This window comes from Thermobia domestica, chromosome 11 (assembly GCF_964235325.1).
Source record: "Thermobia domestica chromosome 11, izTheDome1.hap1.1, whole genome shotgun sequence".
NCBI lineage: Eukaryota > Metazoa > Arthropoda > Insecta > Zygentoma > Lepismatidae > Thermobia > Thermobia domestica.
The window spans coordinates 63,079,594-63,099,417 of NC_137464.1; the positions used below are offsets into that span (position 1 = coordinate 63,079,594).

Genomic DNA, 19,824 nt, shown 5'->3' on the forward strand with positions numbered 1-19,824 from the left:
AAGTTTGTGATGAACAAGATCATGTCCGTAGGTTTCCTTTCGATACTCCCTTTCCTCCCACTTTCTCATTCCACCAATTCTTCCATCATCATTCACTTGCTTTAATCATCGTCTCCCTTAACCTAAAAGGCAATAATAATGAGACGTTAAACTGAAATTATTATTATTATTCAAAGATGGGACACATACAAATAGACATACATAAACACATCTATCTATCTATCTATCTATCTATCTATCTATCTATCTATCTATATATATATATATATATATATATATATATATATATATATATATATATATATATATATATATATACACTACCCCCGAAAAGTTTCCGAACAAACACGAAATAAAGAAATTTTCAAAATGTGACATAAGAATGCATTATAATTTGCTCACAAATAAAAGGTGAAACATTTTAGAATCCGACGGGAAAAAAGGTCTTGGCCTGTCGTTGATGAATTAAGAAAAATAAACTTAAATATCGCGCCGCTCTGGTGGTGCATTACGTACGCGTGCGATACAAAATGGCCATTACACTGCAAATCGAAGGTCGAACACACAATAAATGCCTCATAGGTGTCTCTTAAGCTGCTCTGTATATTTCTCTCTCAGATCTCACTGTTGGGAGTTGTCTACTGCACGCTAGTTGTTGTGTGTGTGTGTTGAAGCGAGGTGTAAAGTGTTCCCTATTAGTCAGCATAATGCCCCGTACGAAAAGGGAATTGGGCATTGAAACGAGAGCAAAAATAGTTACTTTACGTGAAGAAGGCTATACAATACGGGAAATAGCCGCAAAAGTGAAAATACCCCATACTACAGTGCATGATATATTAAAACGATTTGCTGAAACAGGGGAAAATGGGGAAAATCGCTCTCGAGCAAGATTTGGAAGGCCTAGAGCTTCTATTGCAAGGGAGCACAAGTACATTATAGTGACAAGCAAACGCGACAGGTTGAAAACAGTGCGCCAAATACAAGCTGAAGTGAACGAAACTCGCGAAAACCCGATCAGCTATGAAACTGTCCGGACGCGGTTAGTTAATGCGGGACTAAACGGTCGTGTAGCAACTAGCAAACCGCTCTTGCGCCCTCAAAATAAAAAGAAGAGATGGCTGTGGGCAAGGAAATTTGCAAGCTGGGGGCAGAGCAGTGGAACAAGTGCTTATTTACTGACGAATCAAAGTTTGAGCTCTTCAGTCATAGACGCAGGGTTTTCGTGCGTCGCTCCAAGGGCGAAAGGCTGCTTCCGTCGTGTATTTTGCCAACGGTAAAGCACGGGGTTGGTTCTGTGATGGTGTGGGGTTTCTTTGGTAACAATCAAGTGGGGGATTTATTGCAAATACAGGGTACAATGCAGAAAGAACAGTACCATCAGATTTATATCAGACACGCAGTGCCATCTGGGAAGAGCCTCATTGGTAATGGGTTCATCATGCAGCAAGACAATGACCCAAAACACACATCCCGACTTTGTAGAAGGTATTTGTCAGCAAAAGAGCAACAGGGAGATCTCAAGAATATGGTGTGGCCTCCACAATCACCGGATTGTAATCCACTTGAGTTACTGTGGGATGAGCTTAATAGGGCAGTTCGAAAGATGCGCCCTCTAGCAAGAAACACTTATTTGAGTGTCTTCGGAAAGCCTGGATAGCAATCACGCTTGAAACTCTACAGAAACTGATACGGCGAATGCCCAAAGTCTGTAAAGCTGTTATCACAGGACATGGAGGCTACTTTGATGAATCAAAGATTTAAATTTTTGACAAAACAATGGTCCATTTCTGTTAAATTTCTGTATATTCCTCTCAAATACGTATTGTAGGTTCCAGATAAAATTAAATTCCATTGATATGTCTTTGTTTCTTCTCGAATACACGTAAAGTGTACATAAACCTACTTTGTACGGAAACTTTTCGGGGGTAGTGTATATAGATAGATAGATAGATAGATAGATAGATAGATAGATAGATAGATAGATAGATAAATAGATATATATAGATATAGATATAGATATAGATATAGATATAGATATTGTAAACCATCATGTGTAGTTTTCGAGAATTTTTTCAAATTAAGGTGAACTTGAAACAGAAGCACACACTAATCTAGCTTTTCATTCTGATATGCAAGGTGATATTAAACTTAAAATACTACAGTTAATGAAATATACTTGAAAATTATAACTCTGAAAGATTTAATTATGGTTTAAGCTATAAAATTATACAAACATAAGACATATATGAATCGATAGTTCAAATCAAACTGAAGAAAATGACATGCTTGGGAGTAAACTCTTACGTGTAGTTTTGGAAAACAAAACAAAACCGAGAAAATATTTTTTTAATGAAGTTAAGAACAAATGTGATGCAGTAGATAAATTTATTATTATGCGAGAATAGGATACATATTTATGCACTGCTTATGACGAGATTGCATCGATTCGTTTCCCGGTAACAGCGGGAGAGAGACAAAGAATAAAAACAGTGACGCACTGTACCGGTAAGTTTCAAGAGAGCAAGATTGTAGGTCGTGTATTAATATATATAGTACAATTTCTATCTATCAAATATTATTGCTTCTCCTAGATAGCATTAAGGCTTTCTATTTATATATAAACTACTAGCTAAATATCTGTTACTCGCACGGAGAGGAAAAACTTTATGCAATAGAGTAAAGAAATGAGTTATATAAATAAATAATGAGAGAAAAGCAACTCCTTCGGCGTTGTCCCTGTCAATTCCCAGACCAGCTGACATACCCCCTTTTCCCCCAAAACTTGGGCTTAAACGTCATCAGGATTGTCATCAATCACCTTGGTGATTCAGAAAACTATGGATTCGGCACTAATGCGGTCGTTTTTGGCATGCTAATTTTCACCTCTCCCCTAGGGCTGTTCCGATAATCGAGTAATCGATAACAATTCGATAAAATTTCAAAACCGTTTCATCGATAAAGCATTTTAATTTTATCGAATTATCGAACTTTCGAGACTCCCGAAATGTTTGAGACTCTCGAAATGTTCGAGACTCTAGAAATGATCGAGACTCCCGAAATGTTCGAGACTCCCGAAATGTTCAAGACTCTCGAAATGATCGAGACTCCCGAAATGTTCAAGACTCTCGAAATGATCGAGACTCCCGAAATATTCGGGACTCTCGAAGTGTTCGAGGCACTCGAAATATAGGAAACATTAGACAACTACGAGACACTCGAATTGTTTGAAAGCAGCAAATACAGAAATATATCAATATGATCGCATTTGTCGAGTCGCTTGAATATTTAGAAAAGTTCGGGATTATCAGAGTGTTCGAAAGAAACGATGTATTCGAGGTTATCATAGTTGTATATAATATGTATTACATACTGTATATGCAGAGTGTTCATTTTAAAACTTCTCTCCTTAGCAATGTAGTGGAGGAAAAGTTTTTACCCCACAGATCTGTACAAGGTTTAAGCAGTCTGTCAGAAGAGAGTCACTTTGGCGATTGCGCCAATAACGGGGCAGGCAAAAAAATAATTTTACATATGATTTCGACAAATACAACTTTGTAATAACTTATCAGATGAAAAAAGTTGTTTGAATAGTTGGGCTGCAAGAAGAAATCATTGGAGAGGTGAAGGAACCAAACTGTTCATCACTACTTTTGATAATACCCGAAACTTCGATAATACTCGAATTGTTGACAATACTCGAAACTTTGATAATACTCGAAATGTCGATAATACCCGAAACTTCGATAATACCCGAAACTTCGATAATTTCAAATACTCGAACGGTTTCGAGTAACCGATGACAACTCGATAAATTTTCACTCCCGAAGTTCGATAGGTCTTCAGCCTTATCGAACACCCCTACTCTCCCCTTGAACTTTAACGACACCAGGAGGGTTATTGTTCATCTTGGATGTGACCCAAAAACTATGGATTTGACACTAATATCCATCGGCAGCTTCTTCGTGGCTAAATGGTTAACGTAGCTACCTTTAAAGTGGAAGACAAGGGTTAGATTCCCGGCCGTAGCTCATGGTGTTCGGATCCCCCGTTAAGCTGTAGAGGTTCATGCCTCATATAGCCTTGCTACTGAAAGGGACACTAAATTCCAGTTCGCAATCACTAAAATTTGTTGTCCTGTATCTTTATCCTCTCCTTTTATGCATTCATTTTGTCCCCCTGAACTGAGTCGAAAATCAAAAAGGCTTCGAATGCACTTAGGTCTTGTGAACATCTTTCTGTGTACAAAATTTTGTGTCCCTAGGTAACTATTTCTATATGAAAATCTATTCGTAGACACACACATACACAAACACAAACACAAACACACACACACACATGGTTTACGGAGAACTTAATCCCGCTCCACTTATCAACACACATGGTTTACGGAAAACTTAATCCCGATTTAGTGACCGGCACGCACACACACACACACACACATACACACACACACACACACACACACATACACACAGTATTTCATATATAAGTATAGATTTATCTGAACGCGACTATTATATCTACTAAATATATAATCTAAACAAACAACTGAATGGAGAAATGTTGTAACTGGCGATACACTTCGTGGGCATTACGTGGGCTAGTGGTTGACACGCTTGGGAGTTGGTAATTGAAAACATAAAGTTGGCCCAGCATAGTTTAAAGTGTAGTTGGCCAACCAACAATTTGTCATCGCGGTTCTGATTTCGCAGTTGAAATCGGAATTCCTCTTCTTTTACATTGAAAATTGAGTTTGTTAAGAAAATTTTCAGTTGCAATCAATGACTACGTAGGGCCAGCTTTGGCAGTTGGCTAGCCTATCAATTCTCACAGTTGGGCCATCTGTGCTGTTAGGGAAATAACTAACAAAGATCATTTGGAGTACGTGACTCTGTGTTAGGGTAATAGAAGATTCATTCAACTTGTATCATATAGTCACTTCAGACGTCCAAACAAGAATAAATTAATACAACACAAAGAAACAAATGATAAAAGTCTAATCTACATAAAGGTAACATGAAGAGTGTCTACCTAACGGAGACGGTAATGAAAAACGTGTTCCAATTACCCCGAAAAAAAAATTAAAGGAAATCTCTTTCAACAAAGATATCTTTGAAAACAAACGATAATAGGTACAAAATATCTTGGGTTATACTGAACCTAAGTCAAATACTAATTATATTATTTTATATTTCAGTGAGTGGAAGAACATGTCCACCTCTTGAGGTAGAAGAAGACCTGCGACTGGATCTAAGTTCAGCTAAGGAATCATGTAGAGGAGGTTATACACAAGGATCCATTGCTGTTGTCTATTGTAATTCAGGGAGATCGTATAAAAATATTCGTTGTGAGGAAGATGGCTCGTGGGAATCCATAGATCAGGTTCCTTGGCCTGAATGCGGCTATTTGCAAGAACTTGAACTAAATCACGCAGGTATAATTGTTTCCTAACTTGTATATAATAATAATAATAATAATAATAATAATAATAATAATAATAATAATAATAATAATAATAATAATAATAATAATAATAATAATAATGTTATAATGTTAAAATGATGTATTATTTGAAAAAGTAATCATGTCTATTTCATCTTCCGTAAAAGCATACAATAGTACAATAGATTGTGCGTTGCTGCACTACTGTTTTGTAATAGTAGGGCTACGCTGATATGTGTCGTTGTGGGTGAAGTGGTTCAGTTTATATGATTTAAATATAGGTCTACATCCGTTTTTACTTGTTTCTTTTAAGTAGTAATGCAGTATACTTTGTCAGTTTTGTGTGATATATGTGTGTTAGTAAAGTGACATATGTCGATCTATTACTGCATTATCGCGAAACTTAGCGGACGATCTCATTGAGACCAAGACAATGTCATTCATCTCACATTACAGGAAAAAACTGAAAGAAAGAATAAGCGACCCGCTCTATTTCTCTTGCTTGCGGAAAAAGATGAAAAGCAAGTAAGACATTTCTTGCTTACTAGCCAGTCTAAGTGATACCGTACAAGAGTATGGTTAACTGTAAGTGCAGAGAAAAATGAGGGGGGGAGGGGCTAACTTCAGTTCACTTTGCAGTCATACATGTATGCAACAAACAACTGGAAGTTTCAGGAGGCTGACAGTGATCGCAAGAAGACTGGGACCCTCCTAGCCACCAGGGGCGGATCCAGGACCGACTTCTGGGGGGGCGGTGGGTTGTCATAATGCTACTTTTAAGGGCTCCAAACTCTGGGATGGATTTAATTTATATATAAAAAACAAAAATATTTCCTCTTCTGGGGGGGCGATCGCCCCGATCGCCCCCCCCTGGATCCGCCCCTGCTAGCCACACCCTGGCTGCGGGCCTGATTTCAGCATACCTATTTCGAAACTTCACGCTACGAGTACGTTATTGTATTTGCAACAAAGAAAAAAACACTGATCATACTGTATGTGAGTAAGGCTAGTTTTAGACGGAAGCATTTATCGTAGCATTTCTGGTAGCAGAAGTCGTATCATCGATATCCTACCGTGTAAAGTAGCAAATGCTATAGCATTTCCCATGCCATGGCATATCCTATGGCATTTCTTGTCGATAGAACCTGCTCTATTTCGTAGCATTTTCCCCAGCATTTCTGCTCAGATTGCAGCGCCGTGGTGTATTAAAAGGAAGCGAAAGATTCTGTGTCAAATATCCATGCTCTTTGTTTTGTTTGGGAAATTGAACTGTAGTAAAGAAAAATGAGTTGGAGTAGGGATACTATTATTATGTTGATTAAAAAATATGAGGAGCATCCTTGTGTACAAAGTTACAAGCGTGCAATTTCACTATACGAATTCACACAGAAATTCATTAAAAAAAAAAAACGTTCTCGTTTCATTTATTGTACCTTCAGCAATCATTTCTGAGGTGTGCTCTTGCGTTCTCCGGTGCAGGTTCACTTTAACAGGTGACAACGTGTAGTTTTACTATACGGATCCATAGTATAAGTAGTAGTAGTAGTAGTAGGAGGAGGAGGAGGGGGAGTAAGTAATAGTAGTAGTAGTAGCAGCAGTAGAAGTAGTAGTAGTAGTAGTAAGAGTAATAGTAGTAGAAGTAAGTGGTACTAATAGGGGTAGGAGGAGTAAGTAGTAGTAAGAGTAGGAGTACTTAGTAATAGTAACAGTAGCAGTAGGTGTAGTAATAGTAAGAGTAGTAGTAGAAATAGGAGTAGGAGTAGGAACGGGTAGTAGTACCGGTAGTAGTTAGAATAGGAGTAGAAGTAGGAACGGGTAGTAGTAATAGTTGGAATAGTAGTAGTAGTAGTAGTAGGGGAAACGGGTTAGAAGCCCCGAAGGGGTTGGTTGGGTTCCGTTCTCTATACAAAATGGGGCAATTACAGAATTGCCAAAATTTTATGACAGTTTATTGAAAATTACGTGCATTTCAGGTTCGACTTTAATTTCTATATTTCCACGTAAATACGCATTTCAGATGTAAGTGCACACCATATTTCCATTATTTATATACACTACTCTATTAAAATATTAGAAATTCCTTCTGTAAATTTTAAAATCTATGGACCTGTATAGTATAACTGCACCGTTAAAAGTCCTTTCTATCATAATAAGCATATGCGAAAAAGGGCTTTAGAAGAAATAGTGACTGAAATATCTATTTTTAGTTTTGGAGCCATAATTGTGCTCTTCTCCAGTGATTTGTATGCTACGTCACGACAAAATGCTTATCAAAAGGCTACCGTGTAAAAGCACAATATACTTTTGATGCCATAGAATATTATACGAGATTTTTGGCAGCACATCTGCTACGAGAAATGCTACGATAAATGCTTTCGTCTAAAACTAGCCTTAGAAAATGGTTTAAATTAACTCAAATTTTATCAAATCTGGTAGGACTGAAGAAAACAAGTTTGTAAACATTTTTCTCCATTGCATATCACACAGAGTGTAGATTGAAATTGAAGCATATTAAAAATTTCGGACCTGTGGAGATTCGAACTCAGGCTAACTTCCTAAAAAGCATTGATACCGGTACGGTAACCACTTACCTACCCGGACCGTTTACTTGGTATTGTACAAAAACTGTTAGCTAGTTGGAAACCTTTCATGTAACACTAGTCCGTACACTAAGACCTGTATGAAGAGACAATGATTAGTTAAGTTGCCCTTCTTCAACTCAGAAACAGGACAAATAGACTTTTCTCAAGGAGGAAAATGTCTTGAAATTCTTCAAGTTAAGATTGATGTTTTGATGTTGGTTCCGCAACCTAGGAAGAAGAAAATATTTCAAACTTTGTTTTGTAATTATGTAAATGGCATCAAGATGTACAGGAATATTAGTTAAATTTCGAGTTAAATTTAAATATACTTAGCAAATGTACTTTAATTTGTCACTTTGATTGTACAAAGGACTTACAGCGAGAGGTATCGTACGAAAATATCAAGCAGAAGACGAAAGTTTGAGTCCCGAGTTTACACCACGGGACTCAAACTTTCGTCACTATATTTTAATGTTTAGGTAACTGTCATTGTAATTCTGTTACTGCTTTACTATTATTATTATTATTATTATTATTATTATTATTATTATTATTATTATTATTATTATTATTATTATTATTATTATTATTATTATTATTATTAACGATCATTCCAAACCCTCACCAGTTCACGGATTCTCCTTTACATAAGTGCTTGTGATGTAAAATAAAATATGGCTTGTGTGAAATACATGTAAACGTTGCAAGAGCTGTAACCTCCAATTATTCGCCGCAAACTCAGTTGTGTCTGACTGACAAAACCTAGTATGAAGCAGGAGAGAAGGAACTATGATGATCGTGAAAATAATCGAATTCCAAATTTCAAACGATTTACACAATTCCTCACATGGCCTCTATATACCGATAAAGTGATTTTGAATATCAAGTCGTCCGTCCCAATCTAATGTGTTCACTCTCCTATAATTCATATTGTTCAGCGAATCTGCACCACATTTTGAACTTAATGTTCTCTTGAAGAGTTTCTCGAATTTTCTTCCTAACATAAAATAAGAGAGGCTTACTGAAGGGTGAAAATAGGAAAAAAAAAATACGATTTTTCTCGAAAACAGCTCTAATGGTTTTCTTTATATTTCATACAACAATATTGTATTAATAACTCTATACTGTGGTACAAGTCATTTCTCTGGAAAAATCTACGAATGGTAGTTTATTCATGGCAGAGAGTATTTTTGAACGAATTTCTCAAAACTGACTCAAATGATTTTGTTTATCATAAATATACAGTATATTTCATGAATAATATAACAATGCATAACTTATTTGTTTTGAACAAATTTAGGAGGGTAGTGGTTTTGATCGGAATATTTTTTTTTCAAAAATCACTCAGGAAATTTTGTTCACATTTCACAAATAAATTTTTAATTAACACCCTAAGAATACAACATAATTTATTTGTCCTAGAAAAAAGTTCACGAAGGATATTTTATTGTTGATGGTGACATATTTTCGGATGATTTCCTCAGAAAAATTCAGGTGATTTTGTTCATATTTCTTAAATTAATATTTCATTAATAACTATAATGGTGAATAAATTACTTCATACGTAAATATCTACAATGGCTAATTTACTCTTGAAGTGAGTGTCTTTCTGACAATTTTCTCGAAACCGACTTATGTTTACAGAAAACATTTTCTTAATAACCCTACAAACATCATTCAACAAATCCGCACCAAAATTTTAAGCTAAAAATGGCATAAATCATCTCTTATGAAAAATCTAAAATATAGTTTAATTTTGAGGGAGAGTTGTCTTTCGAAAATTTCCCGAAAACATCTTATGATTTAGTTTCTTTTTTATATAAAAAAAATGCTTCGTTAATAACTGAGCATAACACGATTTAATGTAAGGAATAGGAACGGAAAATTTTAGTGCGCTGGTCAGCACCTTTTAATGCTTTTCTTGAACACGTTTACAAATTCAACTTATTTTCACTTCATTTCTTAACTTCAGTTCTGGAAGATCATAAAGCTACAATTCATTTATTTCGTATTGAACGCATTTTTCCTTTTAAAGAACGAAACGATGCATGATAAGGAATGAAGGTATGGATATACTTATACCCTCCACATCTACTAATTATCAACTGAATGCTCTGAAATTCACGATTTACCCGTCGTATTTGCAATAAACAAGATACAAGAGAACAAACATCCCAGACAACACGTACGTGTACGACACATGTGCCCTATCCATGCATAAGCCGTACATGTGCACATGTGCATTTGTGTGGATGATGAACACATACATAACCAGTGCATAAGCCGTACATGTGAATTTACGTGAATGAAGCACACATACATAACTCGTGTATGTGCACATGTACATTTGCGTGGGTTATGCACACGTATATAACCAGTGACTAAGTCGTGCATGTGCACATGTGCATTTGCACGGATAAAGCATACATTTATATAACCCGTGTCTAAGCCGTTACGTGCACATGTGCATTTGCGTGGATGAAGCTCACGTACAGAACTCGTGCTTAAGCCGTTATGTCTACATGTGCATTTTCATGGATGAATCACACATTTATATAACCCGTGCTTAAGCCGTTATGTACACATGTGTATTTGCATGGATGCAGCGCATGTATGTAACCCGTGCTTAAGCCGTTATATGTACATGTGCATTTGCATGGATGAAGCACACATTTATATAACCCGTGCTTAAGCCGTTATATACACATGTGTATTTGCATGGATGCAGCGCACGTATGTAACCCGTGCTTAAGCCGTTATGTGTACATGTGCATTTGCATGGATGAAGCACACATTTATATAACCCGTACCTAAGCTGTTATGTACACATGTGTATTTGCATGGATACAGCGCACGCACGTAACCCGTGCTTAAGCCGTTATGTGCACATGTGCATTTGCATGGATGAAGCACACATTTATATAACCCGTGCTTAAGCCGTTATGTACACATGTGTATTTGCGTGGATGCAGCGCACGTACATAACCCATTCTTGAGCTGTGCATGTGCACATGTGCACATGTGTATTTGGGAAGATGAAGCACATTTAAATTACCGGTGCTTAAGCCGTTGTGTGCACATGTGCAATTGCACGGCTACTGCACGTGTGTATGAGACATCCATAATACCGTACAAGTGTATACTTTTACTTTCATTCTTTTACTCTCATTTTCATCAATAATATAAAGTAACCTCCAATTTTGGTAGGTGTCGTTTTTCCTCCAGGCGGTGTTACAGAAACTTTTCGACGAATGACAGCTGAGTGATTGTAGAAACTCCATAACTTCCGCTGAGCTAGGATACAAGATCAACAGGTGACTGCACTGTACTGTTGTAACTACTGTCGGACAGTTCATAGCTTTACAAAATTATTTTCGTGACCGATTACAGCAGAATATGTTGCGTTATTTATTACTTGGCAAATATGTCAAAGATACTACTTAAAGCTTTGCTCGTTGCAAGTAATAAAGTCCAAAAGTAAAAGTCTCACTGACGAATATTAGTTACTTGTGATATACCTTGAAGGTGATGTCTTTGGTGTTATAGATGGTATTACTGCGTAAGTCACCAAATATATAAACTGTTTTTCGTTGCATCTTGAATATGCTTTTATATCACCTCTGCACTACGAGGAAATCATCTGTGTCCTACATGTAAGTCATCTGGGTACTGCGTGTAAATCACCTGGGTACTGCGTGTCAATCATCTGTGTGCTATGTGTAAATCACCTCTGTCGTACATGCAAATCATCTAGGTACTGCGTGTAAATCACCTATGTGCTACGTGTAAATCACCTCTGTCCTACATGTAAACCATCTGGGTGCTGCGTGTAAATCATCTCTGTCATACATGTAACTCACCTGGTTACTGCGTGTAAATCACCTGTGTGCTACGAGTAAATCAGCGCTGTCCTAAATGTAAATCACCTGTGCACTACATGTAAATCGAATACGTGCTACTTGTAAATCACCTGCGCAGTAGGTGTAAATCACTTGTGCAGGACGTGTAAGTGTGCATTGCACATGTCCTGTGCACGTGAAGATGTTGAATAGGATTTGTGATGTATATGTGCATCACATGTACAGGCTTGCATTTATACAGATGATGCACATGTTGCATCCGTGCAATTGTACATGTATTATACGGGTACTGTACGTGCATTGTGCTGTCTGGGATAGCGTTGATGGAATACATTAGTAATTTGCATACAAATCTCTGTCATGTTTTTTACATTCACTGCTCTAGACTTCATGAGTAACGGTAATTCTGACATTACGAATTTTATTCCAACACACCTATCCCCGTCTTTTTTTTTTTTTTTTTTGTCCAAACCACTTTGCCCCGTCCAGGTTATAATCATCATAACTTGACCAATTCAAAACACCTTTTCGACTTTGCAATTCATGTAGTCAACACCTTCCTCCTATATTTTTACTTCCCTTGATTTCCAAAGATTTCATTGCCTAAAATTTTCGTTTTCAGCGAATTTGAATAGCGCTTTTCGTTGCGATCTTTTCTTTTCTAACGCTTTGTCTTGGATGGCGCCACAAGTTCAGTGGCGCTTCGAGCAAGCTAACCTGATTATGTTTATTTCAAGAGTAATGGACAGTAAAAATTACCTACCACAGTCAGTGCATAGTTGACTGGCTTGTCTGGCTGAAGGACATAACCAATTACGTTCGTCTCCATTACCATAACTGTCTTCATTAGCATCGGAATATAATTGTCGGATGTTAAACCACCAAAAATTTAACCACTTCTGTGAACCTGGGAAATTTTAACAACGGGTACAAACCAGCTAAATAATATTTCTGCATAAAACCAATTCGACCACTGGGTGGCCTTCCAATTTGAGAACATATGTTTGTTTCATTCGCTCAGCCGCGTAACTCTCAGCCGGTGCCTTGAGCATTCAAATCCGGCGAGGTATCATCATAGCGAATGTTTCTTTATTTTTTCGTGTCTTTTATTTCTTAAATAAATGAAAAGGGAGAGGAAAAAGGAAAGGGAAAGGAAGGTATTGGCCAACCAAACACAAGGGATTGACAAACAAACAAACAAACAAAACAAAACAAAAAACGAAGAAAAACAAAACAACTAAAACATAATTATGTCTTGACTTTAGTTTTAGGGTGTTACTATGTACTATGTTGTATTATGTGTGTTTTGTATTTTGTTATTATATGTGTGTTTATGTGGTTTAACTACGGCCATCTTCTTTTCTTCTTCCTTCGTTTTCCACTCTGTATGACTATTAGATTTCTCTCCGTTTGTTTTTCTATTTATTGTTTCACCTCATTTACTTAATCACGTCATTCAATTGGATATTTACCTGTAGTCATTAATCTTAACACTTATTTACTCACTTAATTCACTTGGTTATTTAACTGTAGTCTCTAACCCTAAGACTTATTTGCTCATTTAATTCACTTGGTTATTCACCTGTAGTCACTAACCCTAACACTTATTTAATAACATTGTAACTTATTCACTAGCACTACTTCATGTTTCTCTCCTGTGTATTATTTCTATTACATATTTCATTTCATCCACTTGGTTTTTATCTATATAATTTAAATCCCTAAATCTCCACTAATCCCATGCACCATTAATTTCCTGTAATCTTACTAGGGTTTGTTCCTTGAGTGTTTTATGTGGTGGTGCTGATGGTTTGGGTCCGGGGCCCACTCGGAGCACTTAGTGTGGACCCCAGTCCATTGTATCCCATTCCATCATCACCAGCCCTTCATGCACCTAATACTGAAACAATCCTTGTGCCAAGGACCCCTGCGTATTAGTGCATTCACTTCTCTCATGATGCAGAGTCACTTTTGTACCATCTAATTATTCCAAATTATAGTTTTACTACTAATGTTTTCCCCTGTATATTCTATTGTTCCTTTTCCTTGCACTGCGCTACATTACTATAATTATTTACTACATAATTCCTTCCCTTCCACCAGTCAACCAGACACCCCAAAAGAAAAGCATTCACGCAACACACATTTGCACACGTTTGCACCGAAATTCCAGTCCAGTCCCGTAGGCTGGGGTGCAACCATTCATTCCTATCCTCGGCGAGCGGCACGCTATTCCGGTGCATCTCGTTCCTGGAGGCCTTTCTCCGGTTCGAGGACTACCTGTTCGTTCTTCCATTCAACACTTAATTTCTTCTTCTAAAAGTTTGTCTTCTTAATTCAGAATAGTCATTAGTGAATTTCTTTAGTTTCTCACAATCCGCTTTATCTCCTAGAATTCCTTCTAAGGTTTTCCCACGTAATTGTACTCTTATAATCAAGTTTTCTTCCAGTAACGGGCACCACATAATGTGGTGCTCAGGAGTTCCAGTATTCCCCGCATTCAGAAGTTGGTGTTTGATTTTATTTTATTTTATACAAATGTTGATCATAATGTCCGTGACCCGACAAATAGTGAATCAATCCAAATGTTGGGTTTAAATGTTTTATCTTCAATCTGTTTTCAACATTAGTAAAAATTCTATGTACTCTCTGTGCACCATTATATTCTTGTCAATCATTATTCCACATCTGTATTATATTATTATTGACTTTAGTTTCATCCCTTAAATCTTTATTGAATATATCTCTTATCTTCCTTGTATTTCCTTTCCGTAGCCAGTAGTTGGCTGCCCGTTGCAGTATCGCGTAACTCATGGGTTTGATCCCTAAAATTATACAGAGTGCACTATGGGATATTGTTGAAAAAGCACCACTCATCCTAATCAATAAGTTTCTTTGAGGTGTATTTCAATAAATTTGATTTTTAAAAGTTTTATTGCTCAGCGTCCTTTCTACCCACACACTCGATGTATATGCCATTGCTGCCGATAGAATGGTTTCTTAATATAGCTTTATTATTTGTAACGGCAACTTATATTTGTTCCTTGCTATCGTGATTAATTTGCAACGTTATTTCCTCTATTAACTATGTACTTAAGATGTTCACCAAAATTTAATTTGTCATCTAATATTAGCCTAAGATATTTGATATATTGTTCTCTTTTTATGCCAATACAATTCAATTTGATAATAGGATTTCGTTGTAGTTTTGTTCCGAAAATTAAATATTTTGTCTTTTTAGATGAAATTCTTATTTGCTTTCTCTACTGCATTTTTCTAATGAATCCGTTATTTTACTTGTTTTCTCCTCTAGTTCTCGACGACTATTTGCACTAGTTGTTATTACAATATCGTCTGCGAAGGCTACTGTTTTGACTACCTCTTTCATGTTATTTAATTTCTCTAAACAGGGCTGTATTTTTATATCCCATAAAGTGGGCACTAAGATTGATCCCTGTGGACATCCTCTTTCTGCTAATATCTCTAAGTTGCCTTCTTAGTTCGGAATAATAATTGTCCTGTTTTCTAGATAGATTTTTACGATATTTATAAAGTATTCAGGTAATTCCAATTTCTTTATGTCGTTTATCAACGAAGGGAACCATAGGTTGTCAAATGGTTCTTCAATATCTATAAATAATGCTAACACATTTTTCATACCTTCTTTCTTTAATGCTATCCACTAAATGATTAATCGCGTCTTTTGTTGATTTCCCCGCTCTAAACCCAAACTGCAAATCATCATCACTCATATTTCTGCATTTTCGGATCCTTTTTAATATAATTCGTTCAAAGATTTTTGATATATTCTTCAATAAACAAATAGGTCTGTAGGAACCAACTTCAGATAAATCTCTCTCTGGTCCTTTTGACAATATGCTTAATCTCGATATTTTCCAAGAGTCTGGGAATTTTTGTTCTTTTAAAAGCCAGTTAAAGAGTTTTATTAAATAGGGAATCCAACTATCTTCTGTTTGTTTTGTAGAGTTCATTTTTAGGGCCATCTATTCCGGGCGCTTCTTTATTCTTCAGTTTTCCTATAAACTGCTCTGTTTCATCATTTGTTACTTTATCTGTTTCTGGTACGGTTCCTATATACACTTCACCCATCCTGTTGCTCAGTTCTATAAGTCCTACTGTATCAGTATCTTGTTCGTCTTTGGGAAAAAAAATTGTTTGCTAAAGTTTATAATGTTTCCTGTCTATTAGTAGTGAAAGTTCCGTCAGGTTTCTTCATGGTACTTAGTATTAGTGGGTTAATTTTTTGCATTATAATATTGTAGGGTACCCCTCAAAGATCTAACTCTATATTTTTAAAGATATAAATCCCAGATTTTCTTTTTTGCTTCTAAGAGTTCTTTATATTTTTGTTTCACATTTCTATATTTTTCTAGTCTTCTTTCCTTTAGTGTTGGATGAAAGGTTGCCTGGTAACTTTTCCTCATAGAAGTCACTATCCTTTTTAGTCTTTGTAATTTTGGATTCCAAGTCCTCGTAAACTCCTTTTTCTTTATTTACAGGGGTGGTTTCTTTCACTGCATTTTTTGTTGCCTTTTCGATTTCATCTATTGTTTCTATTAAATTTCCATTTTCGTCTATTTGAGGTAACTAAGTTATTTTTAAAGGTAGTCCAATTTGTTTTGATAATATTATGTTTCTTGCCCCTTTTTCTCTCATTTTTATCTGTATTACAAATGAGATTGTTTCATGGTCACTTATTGTGAGCTTATCTCCTAATTGCCAATTTTGAATTTTATTAGCTAATTCTGGTGTTCTACATATTATGTAAATATGTGATGTACCTCTACTCCCTACAAAGGTTATCCTTTTTCCAATATTTAAAATTTGAAGGCCATTTTGCATAATGAAGTCTTCTACGATTTCTCCTCTATCGTCAGTTTCTGGGGCTCCCCATAAGGTTGATTTAGCATTGGTATCGGCTAGGATTAGGATGTTATTATTTTTTGCCAGATTATTTGCTGAATTTTTTCTATAAATTCCCGTGTTTCCAAATTATATTGGAAATATGCATTAATTAGCCAGAATTTAATATTTTTGACCATATAATTTCAACCACCACTATCCAATTGTCGCTGTTCTGTGTCAACTTAAGTATTTCAATTTCTTTATTCATAACGACAGTGGCTGCGTTCGGTTCGTCACCACCATATATAATTCTAGTTCCAACTGGAAATGTTAATTTTCCTTTTAGTAGGTACGGTTCTTGTATTGACACTATATCAATTTTATAGATTTCGGCTTAAACTCCTTAGTTCCATTGTCGCTAGCTTCTTTCCGTACGCATTATTTTGCATTAATTTCAAATTCGGCTGATTATCATCAATATCTCGTATACACATAGGCATCCGTACCAGTTTTCATAGGGTCATAGTATACTCGGCCACGTGCTCTTACTAATTGTTTATAAACATTGTTCAAATTCCCATACATTCCACGCCTTTCGAAAATTACATCAACAAGATCGAGTAATTCAAAGGCATTTGCCGGAAGATCATATATTTTTAATTCTATCCTGTCCACTTCTTCTAGCGTTGAATAAGCTATTGTTCTTCCATTGACATGGAGATCCTTTACTATTTGTCTCAATGCTGTCATTAATATCTGTTTCTCTTCTAGTTTTACCAATCTATAACTATGATTTATATTTTCATATGATTGATTGTTGTCTCTCTATATATTATTACTTTTTTGTTTCTCTGATTTCTTTTCGAAATTTTGTGTCGTACCTGTTATTTGCGTATCTTGAATTTGTCATTCTTGTTCTTCTTGTATTGGAAAAAGGTATTTTTCCTCACCATTGGCGAAAGATTCATATAGATTAGGGATTTTTTCCATACACTTCTAATTTTCCTCTTTAAAGACTTTTTTACTATTCTCTTCTCTGCTTTCCAGTAGTATAGCCAACTCTCCTTTTCCTCTTAAGCTATTTTCTAAGTTTTCTCTTACTGTCTTTATTTCGGTTTGTACTTTTTCTCTTCAATATAATCTTCTAATAGTCTTTTATCTACATTCTCTGTTTGTATTCTTATGTCTATTTTAATTATCAGTTCTTTTCTTTTCCTTTCAAGGAAGGTTTTCAGTCTTTGTTGGTCCCTTCGTTTGTTACTTGGGCTTTTTTCTTATTCTTAATTTTCGTTAAATTACTCTCCATAATTGATCTTAGAAATTATCCTTTCGCGTGCAACCCTATAAGAAACACATTCTTCTGTTTGTGGGCTCTGGCAGATCTTATGCCTTAGTTTGCATGGCACGCATATTTATTTCCTTTGTTCTCGCATTCTTAACTCTTGTGTCATAAAGAACCACAATATCTATATCTTACTTTCTCCTTGTTGTCGCAGTGTTTAGTTACATGACCAAACTCTTGACAAATATATAACATTGCGGAACAGCTAAAAATCCTTAATTCGATGCGCTTCGTAGTCAATATATTTTTTCTTTTTCTAGTAGTATTTTCCTTATTCGAGGTTCCACTTCAATTACCCAGTGACATCTTTATTGCTTTTTGCCTGCTCTAATCTTATCTTACTTCTTTTTGCCTTGTCGATTTCCTCATCTTCAAAGTTTTGTTCTATAAAAGCTTGCAATAACTCTTCGTCCTTAAAGTCTGATGGAACACTATAGATTATCATTAATGGATTTCTTTTTCGTATTTTCTTCGCAGTTAAAGTTCTGCAAGAACATATGTATTATTTTTCTGCTTGTGAGTGCTAAGAATTGTTTCTATTTATTTAGGATATGAGAATACGTTTATTTTGTTCTTTTTTCCGCCAAGTAAGTGTATGGTGGACAATATCGTGTCTGTGGGATTTCTAGGTGCACTTCTATCATTCCACATTCTCATTCCACCAATTATTATATCATTATCCATTTGCCTTAATTATCTTTCTCTCTTAATCTAAAGGGCATAAACGTGGTATGCTAAACTGAAGGAATTTTTATTTTTATCTTAACAGGAAATGGTGTCACATATTATTCCTTATTTCTCTGTGGCTGCCTAATATCAATGACGTTGCTGTTTACCCGATGATAGGAGTACATACATCAAGAAAGAAGCTACATGATTACTGGAAATATTTTGTGAAATAAGAAGAAAATGTCACTATTTTTCCATGTGTTTTGAAATAAATTATTTATTATTTAATTGGAATATTATTGTTTTTAATATTTCCATTATAAAGCTTCCTCCTTGCATTATGCAATCATTACAAACAATATGTCAAAATAATGCTCCGAGCAGGGTGGAAATTATTTACAGTAACTCATATGGAGTTAATGGGTGAACTAGTGGTCGAAATAATTCCAATGTGAAGTGAAGTCATTTTCTTTTTCACACTCACTTCCTTTCAACTATTTCACGCTGTTATCATGCGGTCCCGATTTCAGACAACTGCATGCAATTTTAGAACTAAATAATTTCATACTTGTTGCTATCAATATCCTAAACTAGGTACCCGAAAACGTTTTGTCCGATTTTGACAATCCAAAGAGAAAGGCAACACATGAAGACCTACCTGGAAAATCATAAATAGGCCCCATACGCATTAATCTCCAAGTCTCGTTCACATTACGAATATCACGTGACAGAACTCAACGGACCGTAAACCAAAGTAGTCGCCCGTTATGTGCATGGCCGTCACTAGGACGGCAAGAGAAAAGGGTGGTTACCTGTATTGCTTATACTGCTTGTAACTGTTACCTGTATACCTTATTGCAGTATACCTGTATCGGGTTATTCAAAAAGAATAAGAATTAAAATATGTTTTTTTAATGAACGACAATAGATAGAGACACACACTATACATCACGGGACAGAGAAAAGTTTGAAGTTTTAAACCCCACCTATTAGTTCCATTTAATGCCTACAGAGGTCCTATGGTTGCTGTACGAGAAAAAGGCGACATCCCAAAACAGTTGTT

At 35.9% G+C, this 19,824-nt stretch overlaps 1 protein-coding gene across 1 annotated transcript in view; it reads left to right on the forward strand.

Annotated features, from left to right (window-relative positions):
* Nucleotides 1-19,081, forward strand: part of LOC145665148 (uncharacterized) — a 57,029-nt gene extending 37,948 nt beyond the window's left edge. Inside the window, exons 6-7 of the mRNA XM_081732428.1 lie at nucleotides 5,198-5,434; nucleotides 18,862-19,081. Coding sequence (XP_081588554.1) covers nucleotides 5,198-5,434; nucleotides 18,862-18,935 — 311 coding nt within the window. The 3' untranslated portion in view covers nucleotides 18,936-19,081. The remainder of the gene's footprint in view (nucleotides 1-5,197; nucleotides 5,435-18,861) is intronic.
* Nucleotides 19,082-19,824: the final 743 nt, after the last annotated feature.